This window comes from Carcharodon carcharias, chromosome 2 (genome assembly GCF_017639515.1).
Source record: "Carcharodon carcharias isolate sCarCar2 chromosome 2, sCarCar2.pri, whole genome shotgun sequence".
Lineage (NCBI taxonomy): Eukaryota > Metazoa > Chordata > Chondrichthyes > Lamniformes > Lamnidae > Carcharodon > Carcharodon carcharias.
Window position 1 is genome coordinate 184,368,122 of NC_054468.1, and position 25,176 is coordinate 184,393,297.

The 25,176-nt window shown below is 39.8% G+C and overlaps 1 protein-coding gene across 1 annotated transcript; it reads right to left on the reverse strand.

The window, feature by feature from the left end:
* Nucleotides 1-4,519: 4,519 nt before the first annotated feature.
* nsl1 (NSL1 component of MIS12 kinetochore complex) lies at nucleotides 4,520-25,168 on the reverse strand. The gene is made up of 6 exons (XM_041216541.1): nucleotides 24,897-25,168; nucleotides 19,782-19,866; nucleotides 15,919-16,049; nucleotides 12,633-12,690; nucleotides 7,661-7,731; nucleotides 4,520-5,678 (listed from the first exon to the last, which is right to left on the reverse strand). The coding sequence occupies exons 1-6, from the start codon at nucleotides 25,137-25,139 to the stop codon at nucleotides 5,397-5,399; spliced, it is 870 nt and encodes a 289-aa protein (XP_041072475.1). The 5' UTR covers nucleotides 25,140-25,168; the 3' UTR covers nucleotides 4,520-5,396.
* Nucleotides 25,169-25,176: the final 8 nt, after the last annotated feature.

A 25,176-nucleotide genomic window follows, 5' to 3' on the forward strand; every position in this document is an offset into this window, starting at 1 on the left:
GTATGAGGTCATAGGCACTGCAAATAGCAACCTTTGTCTAATAGCTGGCAGAGCTGTCAGCAGGTAGCTTGGAATAAACTTCATGGACTTTTCCTACTGGCTGACCTTGAATCAGGATTGTCCAAAACTCTGTTGGCCATTGTAATTGAGCTGCCAGTTTTTTGAAAGTTGTAAAGAAAATTTCCACAGCCTCCTCTTCAAACTTGGAGATGAATTAGGAACACTTTAGGGAAGCAAAATTTGTCTCTGGGCTAAGAGTATTTAAATTATCACCAGGTAAGGTCAGGTTCACCCTAGCTGTTTCTTTGTCTTGGTTCCTTATCTTTCTGTGCCTTTAATCTCTCTCTCATGCTTTTCTAGCTGGAAAGCACACTCACTCTCTTGGCATTCCCTCTCCACCCTTTTATCCTGGATCCTTTCCTTCTTTTCCTTCCTTGCCTGAAACGCAAACACTAACCTCCACTCTTCTAGGCTAATTTTTAGCTGGTCTGTTTCAGGTTCTGTATCTTCTACTTGTTCCAAATCTGGATTGAGGCCGAGATGTTCAGCCAGCATCTTTAGCACCTCAGATCTCCATGCTTTATTGCATATATTATGTTCTACCTATTTAGCTATGGTTTTTACTGTTCTAGTTTTAGGAATGCTAATTTTGGCCAAGTTAAGTCCTCCTCTTGCGTACATTGCATACATTGAAAGTAGTCTTATTGTTGGTAGTCACAAAGCTTGCTGTTGTAATACCTTTTATTTCTTGTTTCAACATTTTTGGCTATGTTACTTTTTCCTCCGACTTCCAATTCCTTTAAATCAGATTGGGCTCACTTGCAGTGGATTTTATCCCTGACTGCAGCACCCAATTTTTCAGGGAGGGAATTTATGTGTGTCTTTCTCCTGCTCTTGATCAATATGTTTGTATATAAAAGGTGCAATTAAAAGAATGATTGTACCAATTTCAATAATCTCAGCAGCAAGTTTTTGTGAGATCTTAAAAAAAATTATTTATTATCACACACTTGGGATGTTTAAAATGCGATGTCTCACTCACTGAACTCCCACACTATCACACAAAGATTAGATACAGATAAACATAAAATTATACAATTACAATTTATGATTATCTCAGTCTTTCATGGTAGGTCTGTAGTTTCTTAGATGAGTTGATGCGTTAGTTGAAGTGAAGGTCTTGTAAGCTTTGTAAGCCAAGGATTTTCAGTAAGCTGCGAAGCTTCTTATGGTCAAATTTCCAGGAGTTTGGTTCTCAGGCGAACTTTGAACAAGTTGGTGGGGAGGGGAGTCCTTTTCCCACTTTCAAGGTATTACTGTTTATAACCTTGGCTGCTTGGATGACTTGCAACTGGTTTGATAGCTTTCTGATGAAACTGTCTGCAGAACATCTTCTTGCTGTTATTTTAAAAGCAGACACGAAAATGGCTTCATCATGTGACTTGTACAAGTTGAAACCTTTTTCCCAAAAAAGGGCAGTGTGTTGATTACACATCCTGTGTTTTTGTTTGACGCCTTGAAATTCACCCAGTCTAGTTTGGATGAGGGACCATAATAGAATGGAAGGTCGATGGGATTCATTCACATTTGTCTAACACACTGAGTTTTGATGTTTCTTTTGTCCATAGCAAAATAGACAGATGAGCCAGCTGGAGTGCTATAGTTCCTTTGTTTTTGGTCCATCCTTAAACAAAGGGTTATGTGAATTCCATAGAAGACTGTGAATGTCCATATTTAGTTAGGTATCTACTTGAGACTCAGGACTGTCTGGAGTTCAAATTCCAAAAGTCACAAGATTTGTAGCAGCCATTTTATTGGCTTTTTATGTTCAAAATTTTCAAGTATTAACTGAAAGTTCATAATAATCTGGAACGTCAGACTCAAAAGGTGCCTAAAGAGTCAAAAGCTCATACTTCTGAGATTAAGAAGACAAAAACCACAGACTGACTGTCATGAAGCTATTAATGTATATATTATTGGAAAATATTTTTATTTTAAAATTGAGGTTTAATCTGTGGGTGTGTCTTAATTGGATTAAAGCCAGTAATCTTGGTGATTTAATGTATACTAGTTTTGATATGTACGATAGATCGAGTGCATTTGCATTTTTTTGAATACAGCATTCAAGTGGGGTGAAAACCACCACCTAGCTAGCAGATACCAAGCAATATGTTTATATTACTAATAAAATTGGTACTATGAAAGGGGTTTTATTGTTAAAAGGTGGAGTTCAAAGAGGCTGGTGATACAATGAGAATTTACATTCAATGAGCAGTGCTTCAGTAGTTGTGTGCGCAGGGCAGACGCAATGTGAGAACCTAATTCTGAACTCATAAGGTGAAAATGCTTTTCCTGGTGTCTCGTTAAGCCTATGGGTTGCTGTTGCCTTAATGGAGGTTAGTTTGGGAATTTGTTAGAAGTTAAACTTCTCATTTACAAATCTGTACAATAAGAAAAAAAAACTTATAGCAATAGGAGAATGGAGATCCAGAGCTAAAACCTGAACAAAGTGGTCAGACTTGCTGAGTTTTTCCAGCTATTTTTATCTTTGTTTCAGATTTCCAGCGTCCGCAGTATTTTGCTTTTACCTTAGTGTTTAATTGACTGCCACTTCTCTTCCAGGAGAAATATTGCTCTTTTCTCCGACAGGATTTCTTCGCAGATGCTTTCAGACCTGCTGAGTTTTTCCAGCTATTTTTATTTCAGATTTCCAGATCCGCACTATTTTGCTTTTATCAAAGTGGTTCACAGACTACGTTTAAAGTCAACACCTGTTGACAATGTAAAGTCTCGATTCTAAAGAAGAGCAATACCACATACTGAACCCACATGAGAAGAGATTTCTTGTGGTATTGCTTTTCAGGTACAGTCTGATCTGACTTGGTTGTTGCGTTCTGGATCCAACCTGACCTGTCCCTTTCAATGGGCACTTAATTCTCTTGCAACCAGTCCAAAGTCGTTTACGATAGTTCGCTTTTCCCCCCCTTTTCCAGGTGGATAATTTCTAATCCTCAAAACTCACTTGCACGTAGAGGGTTGCCCCGGAGATTCCTCCCTCCAACCAAAGAGATGGAGAAGTTGGTGGGCATATTGTTATCCGGGGGGGGAGGAAGAGAGAACTTACAGAAAGGACAAAAACAAGAGTAATTGCGGAAACTATAGGTTTTTAAAAAATGGAGCTAGGGAAATGGACACCAAAAGTAGCAAGTTAGAGTTTTTATTTAACTTCTATATAAAATACATCTTGGATCAGTTACACACCAAACATATTAAGTGCAAAATTATATGTTTTAAAGTTATTGACCTGTAATTTATTGATCAGTAATTAATCTGAGCAATTCTCATGCATTTGTTTGCTTGGATTCCCAAAGGGAGCACATGTAGCACTGGTCTTAAAAGGGATACATTTGGTTGGCTCCAGAACAGAACCATTTCAGACTCTAGAATAACTAAAAGCAAGGCCACAAGAAGTCCACTATAGAATTGTGTACTATATGAGATGACAGTGACTGTCCTTGACATAAAGACAGCATTTGATGTAGTGTGGCATCAAGGAGCCCTAGTAAAATTGAAGTCAGTGGAAATCAGGGGGAAAATACTTCAGTGGCTAGAGTCATATCTAGGACAAAGGAAAACTGTTGGTGTTGGAGCGCTATCATCTCAACCCCAGGACATCAACTGCTGGCTTCCTCAGGGTAGTATCCTAAGCCCAATGTACCTGCTTCATCAATGACCTTCCCTGTAACGTAAGCTCAGAAGTGGGGATTTTTGCTGATGATTGCCAGGCAATGACCATCTCAACAGCAATACCATTGTTGAACACCACCACTCTCCTCCCACCTCCCTGCCTGAAAACACCACCTTGGGAGTCACCATTGACCAGCCATATAAATACTGTGTCTCCAAAGGCAGGTCAGAAGCTGGGAATTCTGCAGCATGTGAGACTCTCCAAAGCCTGTTCACCATCTACAAGACACAAATCAGGAGTATGATGGAATACTCCCCACTTGCCTGATGAATGCAGCACTAAAAACACTCACGCTCAACACCATCCAGGCCCACACATCCTGCCTGATCAGCACCCCATCCACCAACTTTTTTCACTCCCTTCACCACCAGTGCAGTGTGGCAACTGCAGCGACTTGTCAAGGGTTCTTCAACTGTAGCTTCCAAAGCTAAGACCTCTACCACCTAGAACAAGGGCAGCAGACACATGAGAACATGACCACACGTCATCCTGGCTTGGAACTATAATCGCTGTTCCTTCACTGTCAATGGGTCAAAATCCTGGAACTCACTCCCTAATAGCACTGTGGGTACACTTACACCCACATTGACTGCGGTGGTTCAAGAATGCAGCTCACCAGCACCTTCTCAAGGGTAATAAATGCTGACCTTGCTAGTGATGCTCACATCCCATGAACAAATAAAAAAAGCTACAATGTTCCTGTTATAAAGCATTGCGCCCTCTAAAAAATCTGTCGGCTTTTAACTAAGAAAAATATAGCTTTACAATATATTTTATATTTCTTAAATTTATTTAAAATTACAAAAAAAAGGAAACATACAATCAGACAGACATTGGGTATATACAATTTTTGATCTTTATAATATTTCAAAAAAATTAGCCACAGTTAAAGTTATGCCATTTTTAATTAAATAAACCTTATCTTATACAAAAGACATGAGTTAGAAAGTCACCATTCAACACTATTAAATTTCATAGCGTCCATTTATATTAACAATTTTCATTTCCTTAGACTTTCCATACATTTATAGAAGCTTACTTTAACCGAATCAACGTTTGCTGAACGTGAACTGGCATGAGTCACAATTATACATTGCTTGAGAACAGAAAATCAGATAGGTTAGGTTAAAAGTGAATAAACTGACAAAGCAGAGTAAAAGATAAAAAGTAATCAATACAAAAATTAAGCCATTTTATACACATTAAAAATCTTGTCTACAGGGGATTTTGTAGTCTAAAAATAGAAATGGATCTCTATAACATTATACAGAATTGAATCAAGGGATTTTTGAAATACAAAAAACCTGAAGTTAAACTTAATGTTTAATTCAAATCTAAGTCGATCTCCTTTTGCAAATGTAAATAAGGTGGGAAATTTACTTTAAGTTGCATCTATTTAAACAATTATTAAAACGACTTAATTTTCCATTTTCGCACTTTTAGACCTCTGCCCAGCGTTGCACACTATCACTTGGCTAACATAAATAGAAGATTTTGGTCATAAACCTCTGCTGATAGTACTCTAACCACTTGCAAACTGAGCTACCTAACTTTTTTTGAACTGGGCTAGAAACACCTAAAAAAATGTAATTGTACGCTATATACAAAAGTGGATAAGTTGATTTTTGACATTGAATATTTTGCAGTTTTACTGGCTGAGATGCAGTCTTCGCTTTGGGTATTTTTGATTAATGCAAGAATCCGCTTTTCTTTTCTGTGACCTATGATTCTTCAGCAAATTCTTATTATTAGTCTCTATGGGAGTGACATCGGTTTTTCCAAATGGAAGAGCTTGTTCATTGCTATTTTGGAAGCACACCTTTGTGTGGGGTGAGAAGATTGCCTTATTTGTCTGGGATTGCTTCATAATGGGAACAAGACTTAGGGTTTGCAAAAATCCTTCGGCTTTCTCCATAAATATTGGTAAATGCTTGGGGAACAAAATGGCATAGTTATTAGTACTTTTACATCACAATTATGTACACCAGAAAGAACTACATAACACTTCATCCTCACTGTGTACACAATTGCACAGATGTCAGTCACATTCAGTTAGCCTTTGTTCACATAAATTTCAACAGCATTTACAGAAGATAATTTTTTTTTTGTTCTTGAGCTGCGGACAACTCTGGCTATCTGTTTACTGCTCATCCCTTTTTGCCCCAGGGACACTGAGAATTAACCACATGGTATGAAGCTGGATATAAGTGTATAAGCCAGTCTGGACAGCAGGTTCCTTTACCTGACCAGTGAACTAGTTGCATTTTTACGACAAGCACGCAGTTTATCATTAATTTGTGGCATTTGCCAGCAAATAATTAGATTTATTGAATTCAATTTCACAACCTGCCACTATGCGATCTTAATGCTAGTTCAGTATTATAACCACTAGTCCATTGCATTGCATGGGACATCACGGCCAAACACATTCCTATCTACATATGCTTACTTTCAGGAGGAGGCACTGAATAACAGTAGGAAGCCATGCCAGTTTATGCCATTGATGTTGAAGCCAATTGATGCACGCTAGCTGAAATCAGCTAATTCAGTAACGATTAGGGACTTATTGGTCAGTGTAGCTCAACTACTCATTGAGCTAATGAGGGTTCCCATCTAATTTACTTTCTGTATTTTTCAAATTTTTCATTTTATTTTAGAAGAATGCGCCTTTTGAAATGATCCTATTCGGGAAGCTTTACAAAATTAGTACTCAACTCTTGCCACTGTAACAGACTTTAATAACGAGATATGGGCTGAGCCGTAACTTACGATGGAGTGGAATTGAGTCGGATTGCCACTCTGCTCAAAATTACTTCCAGGCAATCCTATCTCACCCGACCTTCTGACTCAGATCGGGCGAGATCTGTGTAGTGCAGCAATGTCCCAGGGCCTAAAGGCAAGGGCAGCTCAGTCGCAGGTAAGGAAGTCAGGCCCCCATTTTTATGGTCGGGTGGCGGGAGGGTTTAGTCGGAGTCCCATGGGAGGGTGGTGGGGAGGGGGGGTTGGAGTGAGTCAGTGCTTTAGTTACCCAGAAACTAGAAATGGTTTTAATTCTTCTAACTTTTCTGTGTAACTATTGCAGACAATTGGAACCACTAAACGTTTGTGGTTTAAATCTCATTTTCGGATGGTTTCCAGTGCAGGGCAATTGGAAGTTTGAACTTCCCAGGCAATTGCCATGCAATCCTTACTTGGACTTCCCGGGCAGGGGGTTTCCCTGGCACATCTTAGGGGCACCCCCTCCCCATCCAGATGCACAGCCCTGGAACATGAAAGTTATGGCTCATTGTTTCACTATACAACTCCAGTCATTGGGTGGAGCTGTACATGGGTACAGTTGTAGTTTCTGATTTCTTAAAATTATCACAGTGGCTAAAATTATTTGTGTAAATTTTTAAAAATGTGAATGCTTCTAACTACAGGCTAAATTATGCACAGCAAAGGAAGAATCAGCTCTTAATTCAAACCAAACTGTACATCCTGGACTCGGACAACCAATTAATGCACACACAAAATTTGGAAGTTTCTTTTGCTACATCCACTACAAGAATGTCTACATACATAGTTATATCACTGGACACAGTATGTGAACACAGCCACTTTAATTCTCAACTATCCATTTCATTTTAAGGAAATCTTAGCAACCTAATACACATTTAATAGTGCAGTATTATAATTAGCCAAGAACACTGTACTGGAGAAGGAATTAAAACAACACTACATTAGAGGTAGGGTGATTTGTCCAAAGTTGTCTGAAACTAAATGCTTGTAAATGGTTCCTTCAAAGGCTCCAGTTAAGATCTTACAGTCCAAAAAAAATTGGAACTCCTGAAATTTGTTAAGCTGAACTGCTAATCGAACTTCCTTTAGATAGATGAGGAATTAATAAACAGATTGCTCTTGAATTCTTACCTTCATAACATCACTCATATCTTGAGAAAGGTTTGATGCAATTCTCACCAACTCTGTTTCCTTGGGTGCTACTAAAAATGCATTTGCAAAATATATTAGTTAAAAATATGTTACACAACAGGTATATAAAAGTTGACAATCACCGTGGCTCAGGATTTTTCTAAAATCAGGAGGAAACTACTCCGCAAAGCCTCAAGCTCAAATCTTTCCACAAGACACATTATCAACCCGAAAGGGTACTTTATGGATCCATTTAATCACCTGAGTTAGTAGTTCTTGACCCCAAAGATAATCAAACAGAACTCCATAATTATCCACCTAGCCCATTTATATTTATTATCCAACAAGTGCTGCAGTTTACACACCATCTTTGTCCTAGAAATTAAGTATTAAAGTTACATCTACATTAAATATGCTCAAAACCACTTGTGTCAAATTTTTGTAACAAATGCTCACTATACAATTGACAGATCAGACACAATATTGAATGTTATCTGTGTAATAAGCAAAGTTAAACTTAAACAAAAACAAAAATACCACCACCGTCAACACCTCTTTGTCCTTTTGTCTATGACATCTTTTGGAAATCTCCACCTATCACTGGCCCTCTATCAAGCTCTACCTGTCCCACCCCCCCCTTAAACCATCTTATATTTCACCTCTTTTCTATTTTTCCTTAGTTCTGGTGAAGAGTCATACGGACTCGAAATGTTAACTGTATTCCTCTCCGCAGATGCTGTCAGACCTGCTGAATTTTTCCAGGCATTTTTGTTTTTGTTTCGGATTTCCAGCATCCACAGTTTTTTGCTTTTATCTTAAAGTTAACTTCAACATAACTAATTAAGAAAAAATGATTGCACTATCACTGTTTTCTAAAAGGACACCCAATAGGAATAGTGGTATAATAGAGCACCAACATTTGCCCCTAGTGCCCCTATTTCTCATTCACACACTTTCTTCTTGGCCACACTGCCCAAAAATGTGAAGTTTTTCCAAGTACGCTGATGATACTCAGGTCTGCCTGACTACTTGGGGTGGCAGTGGTGTCATGGTAATGTCACTGAATGGTAATTCAGGGCACCAGGCTGGTGCCTGGGGTTTTGGTTCAAATCTCACCAGGGCAGCTGATGGAATTTAAAAAGATACTTAATTAATAAATTTAATTAATAAAAGAATCTGGAATTGAAAGCTAATCCCAGCAATGGTGTAGTGAAACTCTCTTCGATTATCATAAAACCCCATTTGTTTTTTTGTTTTTATCTCTGTGTTTAATTGACTGCCACTGCTCTTCAAGGAAACCTTACCTGGTTTGGTCTAGGTGACTCCAGACCCATAGCAATGTGGTTGACTCTTAGCGCCCTGTGAAGTGGCCTATTCAGTCATACCAAACTGCTACAGAAAATTCAAAAAAATTCAAAAAGGAATAAAACTGTATGGACTGCCTGGCATTGGCTTAGCCATCAGAAATGACAACAGCACTGCCAGCATCATCGACCTGCCAATCCCTCTTCACTAATATTTGGGGACTTGTGTCAAAATTGGGAGAACTGTCCCACACATTTGTCAAGTAACAGCCCATCACTGTTATACTTGTAAGATCATATCTTACAGCCAATGTCCTGGACACCACCATCACCATTCCTGGTTATGTCCTGTCCCACTGATAAGGAATGGGCTACAAATGTTGGCTTTGCCAGCAACACCCACCAACCCATAAAAGAATTTAAAAAAAAATAACCACCTTGTTCAACCCCTCTACTGTCTCTGATTTGCCAGATGAGTGGAAATATCCTCAAACTAAATATTGGAAAGATCAAATCCGTTGTCTTCCGTCCCACCACAAACTGCACTTTACAGACACTGTCTCAATCCCTCTCCCTGGTCACCATCTGAGACCCAAACAGAATGTTGGCATCCTATTTTACAGAGTTAAGCTTTTGAACTCATGTCCTCTTCGGTGCCAAGACTGCCTATTTCTGCCTCTGTAACATTGCCTGTCCCCATCCCTGCCTCAGTTCATTCACTGCTGAAATTTTCCTCCATGTCTTTGTTACCTTTAGCCTCAACTATCCTGGTCAGCCTCTCACCTTCTACTCTCTCTAAACTTGAGCTCATTCAAAACTCTGTTGCCCAACTCATTCTAACTCCTGGTCACCAATCAAATCTGTTCATTGTACATTAATTTATTTAATTGCATGCAGGTGGTGTGCATTAACTACAATTCATTAATTTCCCAATAAATGCACATTTTTTGTGAAAAAGGCCTAAAATAGGTAAAAGCAAAATCCTACAGATGCTGGAAACCTGAAATAAAAACAAAAAATGCTGGAAAAATTCAGCAAGTCTGGCAGCATCCGTGGAGAGAGAGAAACAGGGTTAACATTGAGTCCATATGACTTCTGAGCTAAAGAGAAGTAGAAATGTGATGGATTTTATACTGTTTAAGGTGGGGTGGAGCAAAATAGAAAGTCAGGGGTAGGTGGGAGCTCAGGAGAGATTGACAAAGATGTCATGGATACAAAACAAAGGGAGTGTTAATGGTAGCGTTAAAGACTAAAGAAGGTGCTGGCAGTGCCATAAAAGGTAGTATAGCAGAATGTGTTACTAGCAGAACAAGTGCTCTGAAAGAACAACATAGGAACAAGTGACTGATGAATCTGTGGGGAGTGGGGGTTGGGGAAAAAAGGATTAAAAAAAGAAAATGAATAAATAGATTAAAATAAATAAAAATAAAACAATTGGATTAAAAAAGGGGTAAAGATGGAGAAGAGAGTTCATGGTCTGAAGTTGTTGAACTCAACATTAAGTCTGGAAAGCTGTAAGGTGCCTAATCGGAAGATGAGGTGCTGTTCCTCCAGTTTGCATTGGGCTTCACTGGAACATTGCAGAAGGCAAAGGACAGACATGTGGGCATGAGCGAAAGACGGTGTGCTGAAATGGTGAGTGATAGGAAGGTCTGGGTCATGCTTACGGACTGAGCGAAGGTGCTCTGCAAAGCAGTCACCCGGTCTGCGTTTAGTCTCCCGATATAAAGACGAGCGCTGCTTCAACTGAAAGGAGTGTTTGGGGCCTTGGATGTTGAGAAGGGGGGAGGTAAAGGGACAAGTGTTGCACCTTCTACAATTGCATGGGAAGGTGCCGTGGGAAAGAGATGAGGGGTGAACCAGGTATAAAAAAGGAAGAGACTAAAACGGTGCTTGTTGGGTTAGGAGATGCCTGTTTGTAATGTGTATCTCTTGTAAATAAATGTTTATAGAAAGAGGTAAAGAATGACTTCAGTTTTTACCTTATCACCTGGTTTTCTGGAGTGTAACATTCTGTACTCATTGATCTACATTAACTCCTAGTCTTGTAATATCTTGAATTTAAAACGATCACTTGTTTTCAACTCCTTCCATTGATCTCACCCCTCTCTTCTCTGAAATCTCTAAGATCGCTGCACTGCTCCAATTCTGGTCTCTCCCACATTACTAATTTTATTTGAAACTACCATTAAAAATCTTGCCTTCAGCTTCCTAGACCTGAAGTTCTGCAATTCCAGCCTTAAATGTCTCATCTCTACCTCTTCCTCTTTAAAGATGCTCCATAAAATCACCCTGTTTATCAAAGCTTTTTGTCACCTGTCCTACTATCTCCCTACGTGATTGGTTCAAATTTTGTCCAATAACACTTCTGTAGATGTTTGCACTACATAAACGCAAGTTGTTGAAACATATGATTTTAGCTCTTATTGGACAGTGAGGTGCTGGGTAAAGGCCAAACATTTTGCCCCTTTGCAAAAGAATGAAGGAAAGAAAAATGTCAATTAGTAGCTGGGTAAAAGAAAGTTAGTGTCTCGAGAAGCTGGCAATCTACCATACACATGGTTCCGGAAGATTATTTCAGAAGAGCAAGAGACACAACACCAATCCACAAAAACAGCTAATATTCATTCTTAATTTTTTTTAATAAAACTAACATATCTATTAGGTTATAGTTTAGCGGGTAGCATATAACTAGGGATTCCTGATATATATTAATCAATCATCTAGATCTTGGTGTGCAGGGGACAATTTCAAAGTTTGTGGATGATACGAAGCTTAGGGCTGTTGTGAGTTGCGAGGAGGACAGTGTGGAACTTCAGGAGGACTTAGGCAAGTTGGTGGAGTGGGCAGATAAAGTTCATTGCAGAGAAGTATGGGGTGATGCATTTTGGGAGGAAGAACATGGACAGACAAGGGGTGAAATTTTGAAAGAGGTGCAGAAGCAGAAGCCTGAGTGTATATGTACATAGATCATTGAAGGTGGCAGGACAGGTGGAGAGAGCAGTTAGTAAAGCATATGATATCCTGGGCTTTATTATCAATAGGTGCCAAGTGTACAACAGCAGGGAGGTAATGCTGAATTTGTATAAGACACTTGTTAGACCTCAAATGGAGTACTGTGCACAGTTCTGGGCGCCACGTTATAGGATGGATGCGAACACATTGGAGAGTGCAGAAGAGGTTTACAAGAATGGTTCTTGTACTTCAGCTATGAGGATAGATCGGAGAAGTTGGGACTGTTCCCCTTGGAGAGAAGGCGGCTAAGTGGAGATTTGACAGAGATGTTCAAAATCATAAGGAGGCTGCACAGAGTAGCTAGGGAGAAGCTGTTCCCACTCATAAAAGGATCAAGAATGAAAGGGCGCAGATTAAAGTGATTTGTGAAAGGAGGAAATGTGACGTGAGAAAATTTTTTTTCACACAACGAGTGGTTGGGGTCTGGAATGCAGTGCCTGGAAGTGCGGTGGAGGTAGGTTCAATCGAGGCATTCAAGAGGGCATTAGATGATTATTTGAATAGAAACAATGTGCAGGAGTACAGGATAATGGCACTAGGTTGTAATGCTCATTTGAAGAGCCAGTGCAGACACAATGGCCTCCTTCCGTGCCATTAAAATTTAGTGATTCTGGAGCCTGCAAGAAAAAACATACAAGTGCTCACATGCTTACCTTGTTCTAGTTGGATCTCTGGTTTCATTTGGGAAGTTGCAGTAGGCTGATAAAGCTTCTGCAAACAATGAAATATGCATTGTATTATCAATGATAAAACTAAGTTAAAACATTAATTATCAAAATAACTCCTTTCCTCTGGCTCACTTTTAAGATCCTGCAGGTTGAACAGTTGAATGGTCTAAATTGCAGCCCCTTCTGTCATTCATACAAGCTAACAGGAATCATAGATTCTTACAGCATGGGATGCCATTGTCCCATTGTGCTTTAGCTGGCTTACCGAAAGAGCTGTGGACTCAGTTGTCCTCCTTCTTGCAACTTCTCCTTGTAACTCTTCTACATGACCGTTTCGATTTTTCTTTTTCAAATATTTAACCACTTCCTTATAAAAGCTATTACACATTGTTTTTTTCACTGATTTGGATAAGGCATTCCATGCGCCAACAACACACTACATAAGAAATATTTTTGTAACTCTCTCTTTCAGTATCACTGTAACAACAGGAAGCAGATTGGATCAGTTTTTCCTCCCATAAAAGCAGTGTTCTTAATCACAAAGACCCAGGTTTTATGGTATTAACGGTGAGGCTATCAGCACTCACCATTACTATGGGACAAATCAGACAACAAATCCTGGAGTACACGCATATACATTTAAATGTGGAAACTCAGAAGTTACTCTCAGAGATATCCTGCAACTCAACAGGGTGTGCAGTTGAAGTTCTCACAAATAGACTCAGCAGTGAGAGCACTGTAATAATATTAACTTGCTGTACTTGCCTACTGGTTCTGCATTAAGACCTTGGAAAAAATTAGGGCTAGCACAATCAAGAGTAAATGGAGATTTTCATGATGTAGAAATTGAAAATTAGTGCTGTACCAACTTTCTGGGACAAAAGTATCATTTCTTCAGAAAAAAATTAATATTGCAGCCTTAAGAAAATTATTTTTACATTTTCTGCCTGTTTAATCCCACGTCTTTATTTCCAGGTACAGTAGCATAGTGGTTATGTTACTGGATTAGTAATCTAGAGGCCTGGACTATCAACCTGGGGAGACGAATTCAAATTCCACCATGTGGCAGCTACCTTGTGAATTTAAAGGCTGTTAATTAAGTAAATCTACAAGAAGCTAATAGCAGTAATGGTGACCAGGAAACTACCAGGTTGTCATAAAAACTCATTTGTAATCAGAACAGATCTAGCAGCTCAAAAGTGGGCATCAATGAGATGCTGTGGGCCATCAACAGCAGTAGAAGTTGTATACTACCTCATGTCCTGGCATAGCCCACATTCTACCATTATAAAGCTAGAAGCCAACTACTGGAGAAGATCCATGGACATCCCCATTCTCAAATAATGATGGAGCCATTATAATGAATGCAAAAGTCAAGGCTGAAGCATTTGCAACAATCTTCAGTCTGAAGAGTCAAGTGGATGATCCCCTTTGGCCTCCACCATCACAGAAGCCAGTCTTCAGTCAATTAAATTCATGCCATGTGAATCAAGAAACAGCTGAACACACTGGATACAGCAAAGGCTATAGCTGCAAACATCCCTGCTGTGGTGCTGAAAATTTGTGCTTTTTAAAAAATTCTTTCATGGGGCATGAGCATTGCTGGCAAGGCCAGCATTTGTTGCCCATCCATATCTGCCCTTGAGAAGGTGGCAGGAACCACCATCTTGAACCAGTGTACTGCACCAGTGCAATTACACTCAGATTGCTGTTAGGGAGTGCCAGGATTTTGATCCAGCAGCAATGACAGAACGGCGATATAGTTCAAGTCAGGATGGTGAGAGGTTTTAGGAGAACTTGCATGTGGTGGTGTTCCTTTGCGCCAGCTGCCCTTGTCCTTCTAGGTGGCAGAGATCACAGGTTTGGAAGGTGTCTTAGCGAGTTGCTGCAGTGCATCTTGTATAATGGTACACACTGCTGCCGTTGTGCGTCGATGAAGGAAGGAGTGAATATTTAAGTTGGTGCATGGAGTGCTGATCAAACCAGCTGCTTTATCCTGATTGTGTTAGGACAATCAGTTTCCCGAATGTTGTTGGAGCTGCACTCATCCAGGCCACTGGAGCGTATTCCATCATGTTCCTGCCTTGTAGATGGTGGGCAAGCCTTGAGGAGTCAGGTGGTGAGTTAATCGCCATTGAATTCTCTGCCTCTGACCTGCTCTTGTCGCCACAATATTTATGTGGCTCGTCCAGTTCAGTTTCTGGTCAATGGTAACCCCCACCCCAGAGTGTTGATAACGGGATTCAGCAGTGGTAATGCTGTTGAATGTCAAGGAAAACGATTAGAAACCCTCTTGATGGAGATGCCTTGTGTGGCAAAGATGTTACTTGCCACTTATCAACCCAAGCCTGAATGTTGCCCAGGTCTTGCTGTGTATGGACATGGACTGCTTCAGTGTCTGAGGAGTTGCAAATGGTTCTGAACACTGCAATCATCAGCAAACATCCCCACTTCTGATCTTCTGTTGGAGGGAGGTTATTGATGAAGCAGCTGAAGATGTTGGGCTTAGGATACTACTCTGAGGAACTCCTACAGCAATCTCCTATTGTTTGATAGCGCTGTTGACAACACCTTTCATTCACTTTCCGATGCTTGAGAATAGCTTGATGATGGTAATTGGCCAGATTGGTTTTGTCAAATATTGTATGCAATTTGAAGCGAGTGATGTAAGAAAGTTGAAATAAAAATAGTGGACAATTTGAAAGCTTAAAATGAAAATAGCAATATAGAAGAAGTTAGCTATTTGAGCCTAATAAGTTTTAGATACTTTGTTTTAGATTTGGAGATAAATGCTTGTACCAAGAGTTATCCACCTCCTTAGGAGTATATACAAAAAGGTTCTGTTCTAATTTACGTGGTGTCCGTACCCCCAACGTTAAGCTACATTTTTCTCTTAAATTCAAACATCCACTATTTAACTTTTTTTAAAAAAAAAAATCAATGTATTTATAATGGCTTCCAGTGCCAGAATAGGGTATTACAATTTGTTACTGACTTGACAAAACTGCTTTGCTTAAGTGGTAATTGAGTTTAGAAGATTGCCCCTTTTAACATGTATACCCATGCTTAAGTGCAGAAAGGATTTACTGCGAGACAACAACTGAAGCAGTTCGCCTGTCATTTGTTTCAAAAAAAAGTATGCAATTGAATTTATTTACCAAGTACAGGAATTAAATGCTATCATATATAAAGCACAGTACTCAAAACACTTGTAGCAAACAAATGCAAATTGAATTCCAAGGCAAATGATACCAAAAAAAGGTAAACATACTAGTGACTCCCTTTCTGCTTTCATGGTCCTAGCAAAATGTCCAACAATCTTCCTTGGAAACTGCTTACGTTTTGAGGCTGTCTCTTTAATACATTCATCCAAGTCATCATCTAAACTCCTTATGTCGTTACCTGGAAATAAAATTGTGATACAGGGTATTTCATTAAAAAAAGTACAGTATTCATTTGCCAGACATTAATGTGTTATTACCTTTTTGGAATTGGTGAAATTACCTGTTGAAATCAGGTTCTAGACACATAACAAATACAAAAAACATGTGGTTTTTAATAATGTGATAAAGTATGGAGGTTTAAAGATTAGAGGGGTCAGTGTTGGCCTCTTGAACTTCCAAAAGCAGAACTGAATCAAGAGTGGTTAACAGATTCAGTTTAGTAGAAGTAAGTGTCAGGAAGAAAGAAAATAATGTACTCAGGATATTATAGTGGCACTCAACTGAACATTTTGGCTTACAAGGTAATTCAAAATTCATCTAAATAGATTTAGTTACAACCAAGAAACTCAAATTCTGTTCTAATAGTAATTTTCTGCTGTTAGACATTAATATTCATTTTGTAGTTACTTCACAGTTAAAATGTATAAAAAAAATTCCAGCTACACAGCAATTGCAGACTTTGTAGACAGACCAGTCACCTAAGATTTGCTGCACAGAAACTGGCCATTTGGCACAACTGGTCTCTGCTGTTTATGCTCCATGTGAGCCTCCTCATACTCAATCTGCAAATCCTATTACTTTCCCCCTCACTTATGTATCAAGCTTCCTCCCACCACAACCACTCTCTGGATAAAGAAATTCCTTCTAAATTCTTTATTGGATTTATTAGCAACCATCATATTCATGGCTTCTAATCTAGACGTCCCTCATAAATCCAAACATCTTTAACCTCTAAAATTATGAAGGGGTTTGTTATACTATAGACTACTATAAGGTCATCCTTTAGCCTTCTATTTTCTGGAGAAAAGAGCCCCAGCCTGTTCAGGCTTTCCTGATAGTTATAATCTCTCAGCTGATATCCTTGTAATCTTTTTAGCATTTTGAGTACCTCTAAATCCATTTAGTAATATGGTGACCAGTACTTTAAATGTGGTCTAACCAAGGTTCTGTACAAGTTTAAGCAGAACTTTTCTACTTTTCAATCCTTTTCCTCCAGAAATGATCTTCAATGCTTCATTTTAATTTTTTTATTGCCTTGTTAAATCATTTAAAGTAGTAATGCAAGTTGTGAATGTGTGCCCCTAGATGCCCTTGCTGCTCCTAAATTTAGATACTATTTACCAATGAATAAGTGGCCTCCTTATTTGCCCTATCAAAATGCACCAACTTATATTTGCTGGGTCATTAGTCATTCATGTGTCTGCTCTGTAAGTTTAACATAATATCTTGCAGTTTTGTTCAGTACTTATTGTTAATGTTGAAACATTATCAAGAGCTAATGGCTAAGGGAGTAAACCTGACAAAATCTGGATGGAGTCCCCATTAGGTGATAGGCGCTTCCCTCAAATTAGCAAATTCTGGCAGCTCCTGCAACCGACTGGGCCTCACAAATACAGGCTTTTACCTTTCCTGTGGAGACCAGCCCATGAGGTCGACAGGGAAGTACAGATGCTAGGCAAGTCTGCACCTCATAAAACCATGGCTAGGCCGAAAACAAAAGGTAACCTTTCAGCTTGGAAGCTGGAATGTGACAACCACGTGGTCTGGCATGAACAACAACCCACAATTCACAGCAAGTGCACGGAAGACAGCCCCGAGTGATTGTGAGTTACATAAGCTTGGTGTCAACATTGCCACTCCAGGTTATCTGCCAGAGTCTATTCAAGAGGCTAATTACACAAACTACTGGCATGGAAAGAGCATTGTAGACCGCTGAGAACAGAGTGTTGGCTTCGCATTGAGCAACCAGCTGACACAGTCAATTGAGTCGCTAGCAGTGACCTTGCAGTGCCTCATCTCTCTGCAGCTATCATCTTGAGGTGCAATCAACATGCCTATGTACCTATGCTGCTGCCAGCATCTCAGAAAAAGGACATTTCTATGATTCCCTTGGTGATGTTCGGAGGAACATTCCAAACGGTGATAGGCTATTGATTCTGGATGGCTTCAGTGCATGAGTTGCGACAAAGTGTGATTCATGATCAACTTGCCTCAGCCTTAACTCCACTTTCCTGCCCATTCTACATAAATTTCTCAAATCCTGGCGAGGCCAAAACCCTGTCTTTCTCAGCCTTAAATATATTCAACGATCAAGCATCCACAAACTTCTCAGGTAGAGAATTACAAAGATTCACAACCCTCGAGTTCAGAAATTTATCCTCACCTCTGTCCTAAATGATTAGCCGCTTACCCCGAGACTCTGTTTGTGTTCTAGATTCCCCAGCCAGGAGAAACAACTTGTGTCTACCCAATCAAGTTCTTTCAGAATCTTGTATGTTCCAATGAGGTCACCTCTCATTCTTCTAAACTCCAGAACGTTTAGGTCCAATTTACTCAGCCCCTCATACCAGGAACCAATCTATGCTGCGCTTCAGTGCAAGTATGTCCTTCTCTAGATACAGAAATCAAATTAAAGCAGAGTGCTCCAGGTAAGGCCCTTGTGGGGGGGTTTAATCATTCATTGAGAGTAGAGAGTTCCTTATAGCAAAACCTATACCTTGATCACTCATTTCCTCTGAACTCTTCCTCTGCCAGATGAACATGTAATGTTTTTCTTTCAGTGATCCACTTTCGGCGAGCCTGGTCACGGGTAGGGAAGCTATGTCAATGTTCAGCCTATCAAGTTCCATGGCGATCATGGCTGTCTTGTGCACATTATCAACCAGCTGCAAGTCACCCAACAAGTATTATGCACATGGTCCTGACATTCCAGTTCGTTAGTTGAAGAGTTGGCATCTTTTTCCTTTTCATTTGTTTCCCTAGTGTGACAGATCCCATCCACTTGTTGAGTGGATACTCTAATCTCAAAGTATTATTGAAGCAGATGAACCAAGGAGGTTCAGCACCAATCTAGTCCTGGTGCCCACCTTGAGGTAGGTGGTAACTGACCAGTTGGACATGATGGTCCCTCCCCTCCCGTCAGAGACAGCTCGTAGCACCCGTTCTCTAAACTAATTGACATTGAAAACTTTACTATTTGCCTCAATTAATATAAATATATTTGTACTGAAGACTACTCACTCGTACATAATGTTAAATAAATGTGAAATGTGTCTGCTCATTTATAGACTGAGCCTCAGCCTGCATGTATATCACTTTACATATCAAAATGAAAGCAGCTAGTAATATATTTCAATAAACTGGAATACAGTTAAATAGGTTTTCTAGTTCAATCTTAAAGGTCTTGCTATACTTACCTCAACATCAGGCAACTGAAAGGAATTTAAGAATGATTTATTTTTATTCATTCACAGGACGTGAGCTTTGCTGGCTGGCCAGCATTTATTGCCCATCCCAGATGCCCTTGAGAAGGCGATGGTGAGCTACCTTCTTGAACCACTGCTGTCTATGATTGAGAGAAAATGTCTTTCTCAATTTATTTAAGTGAACAAAACCAAAGATGGACTGATACGGGAGAATTGTGATCAAGTTGCATAGGAAGGTTTTGGTTTCTCTTAAAGCAGAACATCTGCATTACGACTTCAATTTGCACTAAATATTTTGATTATATACGAACATACGAATTAGGAGGAGTAGGCCACTCGGCCCCTTGAACCTGCTCTGCCATTCAATAAGGTCATGGCTGATCTGAATGTAACCTCGACCCCACATTCCTGCCTATCCCCAATAATCTTTCTTTACTATCTAGAGATTAAAAAGAAAATTGGGCTGCATTTATTTTGTTCCATACCATATCTCAGCTCCTCTTCCTCAGAGACCTCTTGCCATAACAGCCCATTGACAAGGATATTCTCCTGAACAGCAGTTTCAAATATCTGCAAAAAGAATTATTGCACATGTTCAAGCTGAAAAAAAACACTTAGGGACAGAATTTGCTGGAGAAACAAGAGCAAGTCTCACGCCCTTATTAAGATGCAAATCAGACAGCAACTGTGAGGAAGATACTCCATGAACTGTGAATCGCCACAAGTTGTTGGCTGATTTGTGCCACTCCGTCATTAGCTTTACAAAAACGGAGTCTGGTCCTTACTTCATGATTTTTGTGAAGTTGGTGTTACTTGCCAAGTTTCCCATTAAACTTGCCAAGTATCTCTGGTAGGGTGCATATATAAATTCAATATATGTAACAATAGGGAAACAAAATCAAAATTAAAATAGACTGAACTGTAATCGTGTTTTTATTTGACATTTTTACTCTGATTTTGTCAGTATAGTCATCTTTAAAACAGGCTAACTTACTGTGTGTAGAATGAAGGTAAATTTTTCAGCTATTGAATCTCATGATGAAAAATAGCTTTTAATAGCACATTTAAAATAATTTAATTTTAGGCTGTTTCACGTTAAAGCAATCCAACGGGAAAAGATTGGGAGCTGCAAACGAGATGTTAAAAAGCCAGATTGCCGACCCCTTGTCTATAAATTATATAGAGACTATACGGATTAACCAAGCATATTTTGCATACAGTGCATTATACAGTTCAAGTACAAAGCTGCCATTGCATTTATACCAGATTTTATATATTACACTGAATAATATACTGAATATTATATATTGATTGGGTTATGCACATTGTATATATTAGGTAATCTATTATGTATGTTACTTAAAGCTAAGAGTATGCAGATATTGCTTACATTACAGATTATGTTACACAGGACAAACTATGTATATTTTAGGCATATGTATTATAGAATGTCATATATAGTTTCATGTGCCACACAATGATAGGTTACATTACATGACTATAACCTCAGACACAAGGATCCTCAAACACTTTCATCCTCTTCTCTCCCACCCAATAGTATAAAGGTTCCCTATAACATTTATCCCTCCTCTTTGCCCCACACAGGGTATACCAAGAAACCTGCTCCATGAAAATATCGCACCTATGAATATTATTTCTTTGTTACCCCATGCTCAGTCCATTACATTCCCTCCTTCCATATGGGGTTTACTCCAACAGTTCACCCACAAAAAAACATTGATTATTCAACACTTGTTCTGTTTGTGGGATCTTGTATGTAAACTGGTTGCTTACAATTACTTGCAGTTAATACTGCCTTTAACATAGAAAAACATCAGGCACTTTACAGAGGGCCCTGAACCTTTTGAAAGGGTGGCAAGTTAACTTAAATCTTGAGTGGAGATATGTTTGGAGAAGGCTTTTTAAAGGTGATCACACTTCCTCTCACTCAGTTTTCTGAAAGGACCCTAATCCATTCACCCAAGTTTTTCATTCACATCTGATCTAACAATGTGCCTTTCATACCAAAGCCTCAGAAGTCTTTTGCCCTCAGCTGAAGATTACCCTCCATTGTGGTTGAAAAGACTCTTGACCACATCCAGAACATTTCCTGCACTTCTGCTCTCACCCCTTCCCCTCCCTCTCAGAACCACAATAGAGTACCCCTTGTCCTCACCTTCCATCCTACACCCTTTGCCAGTTCTGCCTCCAGCAGGATTCCACCACCAAATACATCTTCCCCTCTCCTCCCAGCATTCCAAAGGGATCGTTCACTCAGATATCCTGGTCCACTCTCCAATCATGCCCATCTGCCTCTCCCCATCCACAGCACCTTCATGCAGAAGTGCAGATGCAACATCTGCACTTTACTCTCTTCCCTTTCCACCATTCAGAAGCCTAAAAACTCCTTTCAAGTGGAGCAGCAATCTACTTTTTTTCAATTCAGTATACAATATTCATTGCACATGATGCGATCTCTACTTTGAACGAACCAAACAGATATGATCATTTTGCAGCACACCTGTCCAAAATTCAATGTGTAACCCTGAGTTTCTGGTCCATAAGATGTAGGAGCAGAAGTAGACCATTCGGCCCATCGAGTCTGCTCTACCATTCAATGAGATCATGGCGGATCTGATAATCCTCAACCCCACTTTCCTTCCTTTTCCCCATAACCCTTGATTAAAAATTTGTCTATCTCAGCCTTGAACATACTTAACAAACCAGCCTCTACAGCCCTCTGTGGTAAAGAATTCCACAGCTTAACAACTCTCAGAAGAAATTCCTCCTCATTTCAGTCTTAAATGGGTGACCCCTTACTCTGAGATTATGCCCTCTGGTCCTAGACTCACCCACAAGGGGAAACAACCTCTCAGCATCTATCCTGTCTAGCCCCCTAAGAATCTTATTTGTTTCAATAAGGTCACCTCTCATTCTTCTAAGCTCCGATGAGTGCAGGCTCAACCTATTCAACCTCTCCTCATAGAAAATTCCTCCATACCCGGGATCAACCTAGGCCAGTGTATCCAAAGCCAGTATATCTTTCCTTAAATAAGGGGACCAAAGCTGTTCACAGTATTCCAGGTGTGGTCTAACTAGTGCCTTGTATAGTTTTAGCAAGACTTCCCTATTTTTGTACTCCATTCCCTTTGAAATAAAGGCCAACATTCCACTTGCCTTATCTATTACCTGCTGAACTTGTATGCTAGCTTTTTGGGATTCATGCACAAGGACCCCCTAATCCCTCTGCGCTGCAGCTTTTTTCAGCCTTTCTCCATTTAAGTAACATTCAGCCCCTTTATTCTTCCTGCCAAAGTGCATAACCTCACATTTTCCCACATTATAATCCATCCGCCATGTTTTTGCCCACTCACTTAACCTGTCTATATCCCTCTGTAAACTCTTTTTGTGTCATCCTCACCACTTGCCTTCCCACCTATTTTTGTGTCATCTGCAAACTTGGCGATGGTACATTCATTCCCCTCATCCAAGCCATTAATATATATTATAAATAATTGTGGTGCCAACACTGACCCCTGTGGCACTCCACTAGTTACAGGTTGGCATCCTGAAAATGCCCCTGTATCCCAACTCTCTGTCTTCTATTAGTTAGCCAGTCCTCTATCCATGCTAATATACTACCCCCAACACCATGGGCTCTTATCTTATTAAGTAGCCTTATCTGTGGTGCCTTTTGGAAATCCAAACATATTACATCTACTGGTTCCCCTTTATCTATCCTGCTTGTTACCTCTTCAAAGAATTCTAATAAATTTGTCAGGCACGATTTCCCCTTCATGAAGCCATGCTGACTCTGCTTGATTATATTATGCATTTCTAAATGCTCTATTACATCCTTTATAATAGACTCCAACATTTTCCCAATGACAGATGTTAAGCTAACTGGCCTATATTTACCTGTTTTTGTCTCCGTCTCTTTTTTGAATAATGGTGTTACATTGGCAGTTTTCCAATCCTTTGGGACTTTTCGAGAACCTAAGGATTCTTGGAAGATTACTACCAGTGCATCCACTATCTCTGCAGCTATTTCCTTTAATATCCTGATGCAACCCATCAGGTCCAGGTGACTTATCTGCCTTTAGCCCCATTAATTTCCCTAGTACTTTCTCTCTGGCGATAGTTATTGTATTTATTTCCTCCCCCCACTTTTGCCCCATGATTATTTAGTATTTTTGGAATGCTATTAGTGTCTTCTACTATGAAGACTGATACAAAGTATTTATTCAACTCCTCTACCATTTCCTGGTTCCCCATTATTTCCCCAGCCTCGTTTGCTAAGGGGGCTATTTCGACTTTGGTCTCTCTCTTATCTATATATTCAAAAAAGCTCTTACTGTCCATTTTTATATTACATGCTAGTTTACCATCAAAGTTTATTTTCTCCCTCTACTATTTCTTCGGTTATCTTCTGTTGGTTTTTAAAACTTTCCCAATCCTCTGGCTTACGACTAATCTTTGCCACATTGTATTTTTTTTCTTTCACTTTGATACTATCCTTAACTTCCTTGGTTAGCCACGGTTGGTTTATCCCCTTCCTCATTGGGATATATCTTTGTTGTGAGCCATGAACTATTTTCTTAAACACCTGCCATTGTTCATCAACTGTCTTTTCTGCTAAACTCCTTTTCCAGTCCACTCCAGCCAACTCTGCCCTCATTCCTTTGTAATTACCCTTATTTAAGTTTAGCACAGTTGTTTCCAAAATAAGTTTCTCACTCTCAAACTGAATGCTAAATTTCACCATGTTATATCACTGTTTCCTACTCTGAGATCATTTATTAAACCTGCCTCATTACACATTACCAGATCCAAAATAGCTTGATCCCTGGTTGCATCCACAACATACTATTCTATGCTGGTTTCGAATTTTCTGTCCCACTTCCACTAATTTCTCTGGCTTCAACCTCCTACCCGAGGGATTGGCAACCCTTTTTTAAATCTGAAGAGCATTTTTTAAAAAAAATTCCCAAAATAAAAGCTATTAGGAGCTGTAGGATGAAAATTCAGCATTCCTAAACCAAAAAGGGCAAATGCCAAGCGGCTCTGGTAGAATGCATAATTTGCTTATACAATAAAATACATATATTGAATTTATGTATCAATTGCAAAAAAGAAAAATTAAAAGAATTAACATAGAATCAATAACATAGAATTATTGCATAGAGTTTTTAAACATAATTTTGTCAGTAAATTCACCTTTAAAACAAACTTTAACTTAAGATCTGTAGAATTAAGATAATTTTTCAGCTATTGATTCAAGTGAATTAAACAAAGCTTCCAATAACACATTCAGATTAATTTATCATCTCAGCAATACTAGAAACAATGATGGTTGCAACTATAAATCCTGTTCCTTGAATCAAACGGATATCTATAGCCATGGCACAGCTTTACTATTGAAACAGGTATTTAGAGTGCATTATCTCTGGTCCCTCCAAACTCCTGCACCCCCGCCTCCCCCCCCCCCCGTCCCCGTACCCGTACCCGTCCCCGTCCCCGTCCCCATTCCTGCTCCCTCCAAACACCCGCCCCCAGTCTCCATTTCTGTTCCCTCCACCCCAGTCCCCGGTCACACTCACCTGCCGGGCCTCCCACTCCCCCTCCTGTGGGATATTTTCTAGCCGTTTCTGCAACGGTACCACCAGCCGCTCAAGCGCTGCCATCACCGCGCGCTTGGAATGACAGCGCACGCGCCCGTCCCGCGCCTCCATCCTCCCTCTCGCTCGGTTCAAATCCTCAAACCTCCAGGGCCGCGAGCCGAATTTCCCGCCGCTTTCTCTCTTTGTGCCTCTTTCAGTCAGACTTACATCCGCCCGAATCATCACTCGGCAGTTCCGATGGGAAACATGTCCTGTAATA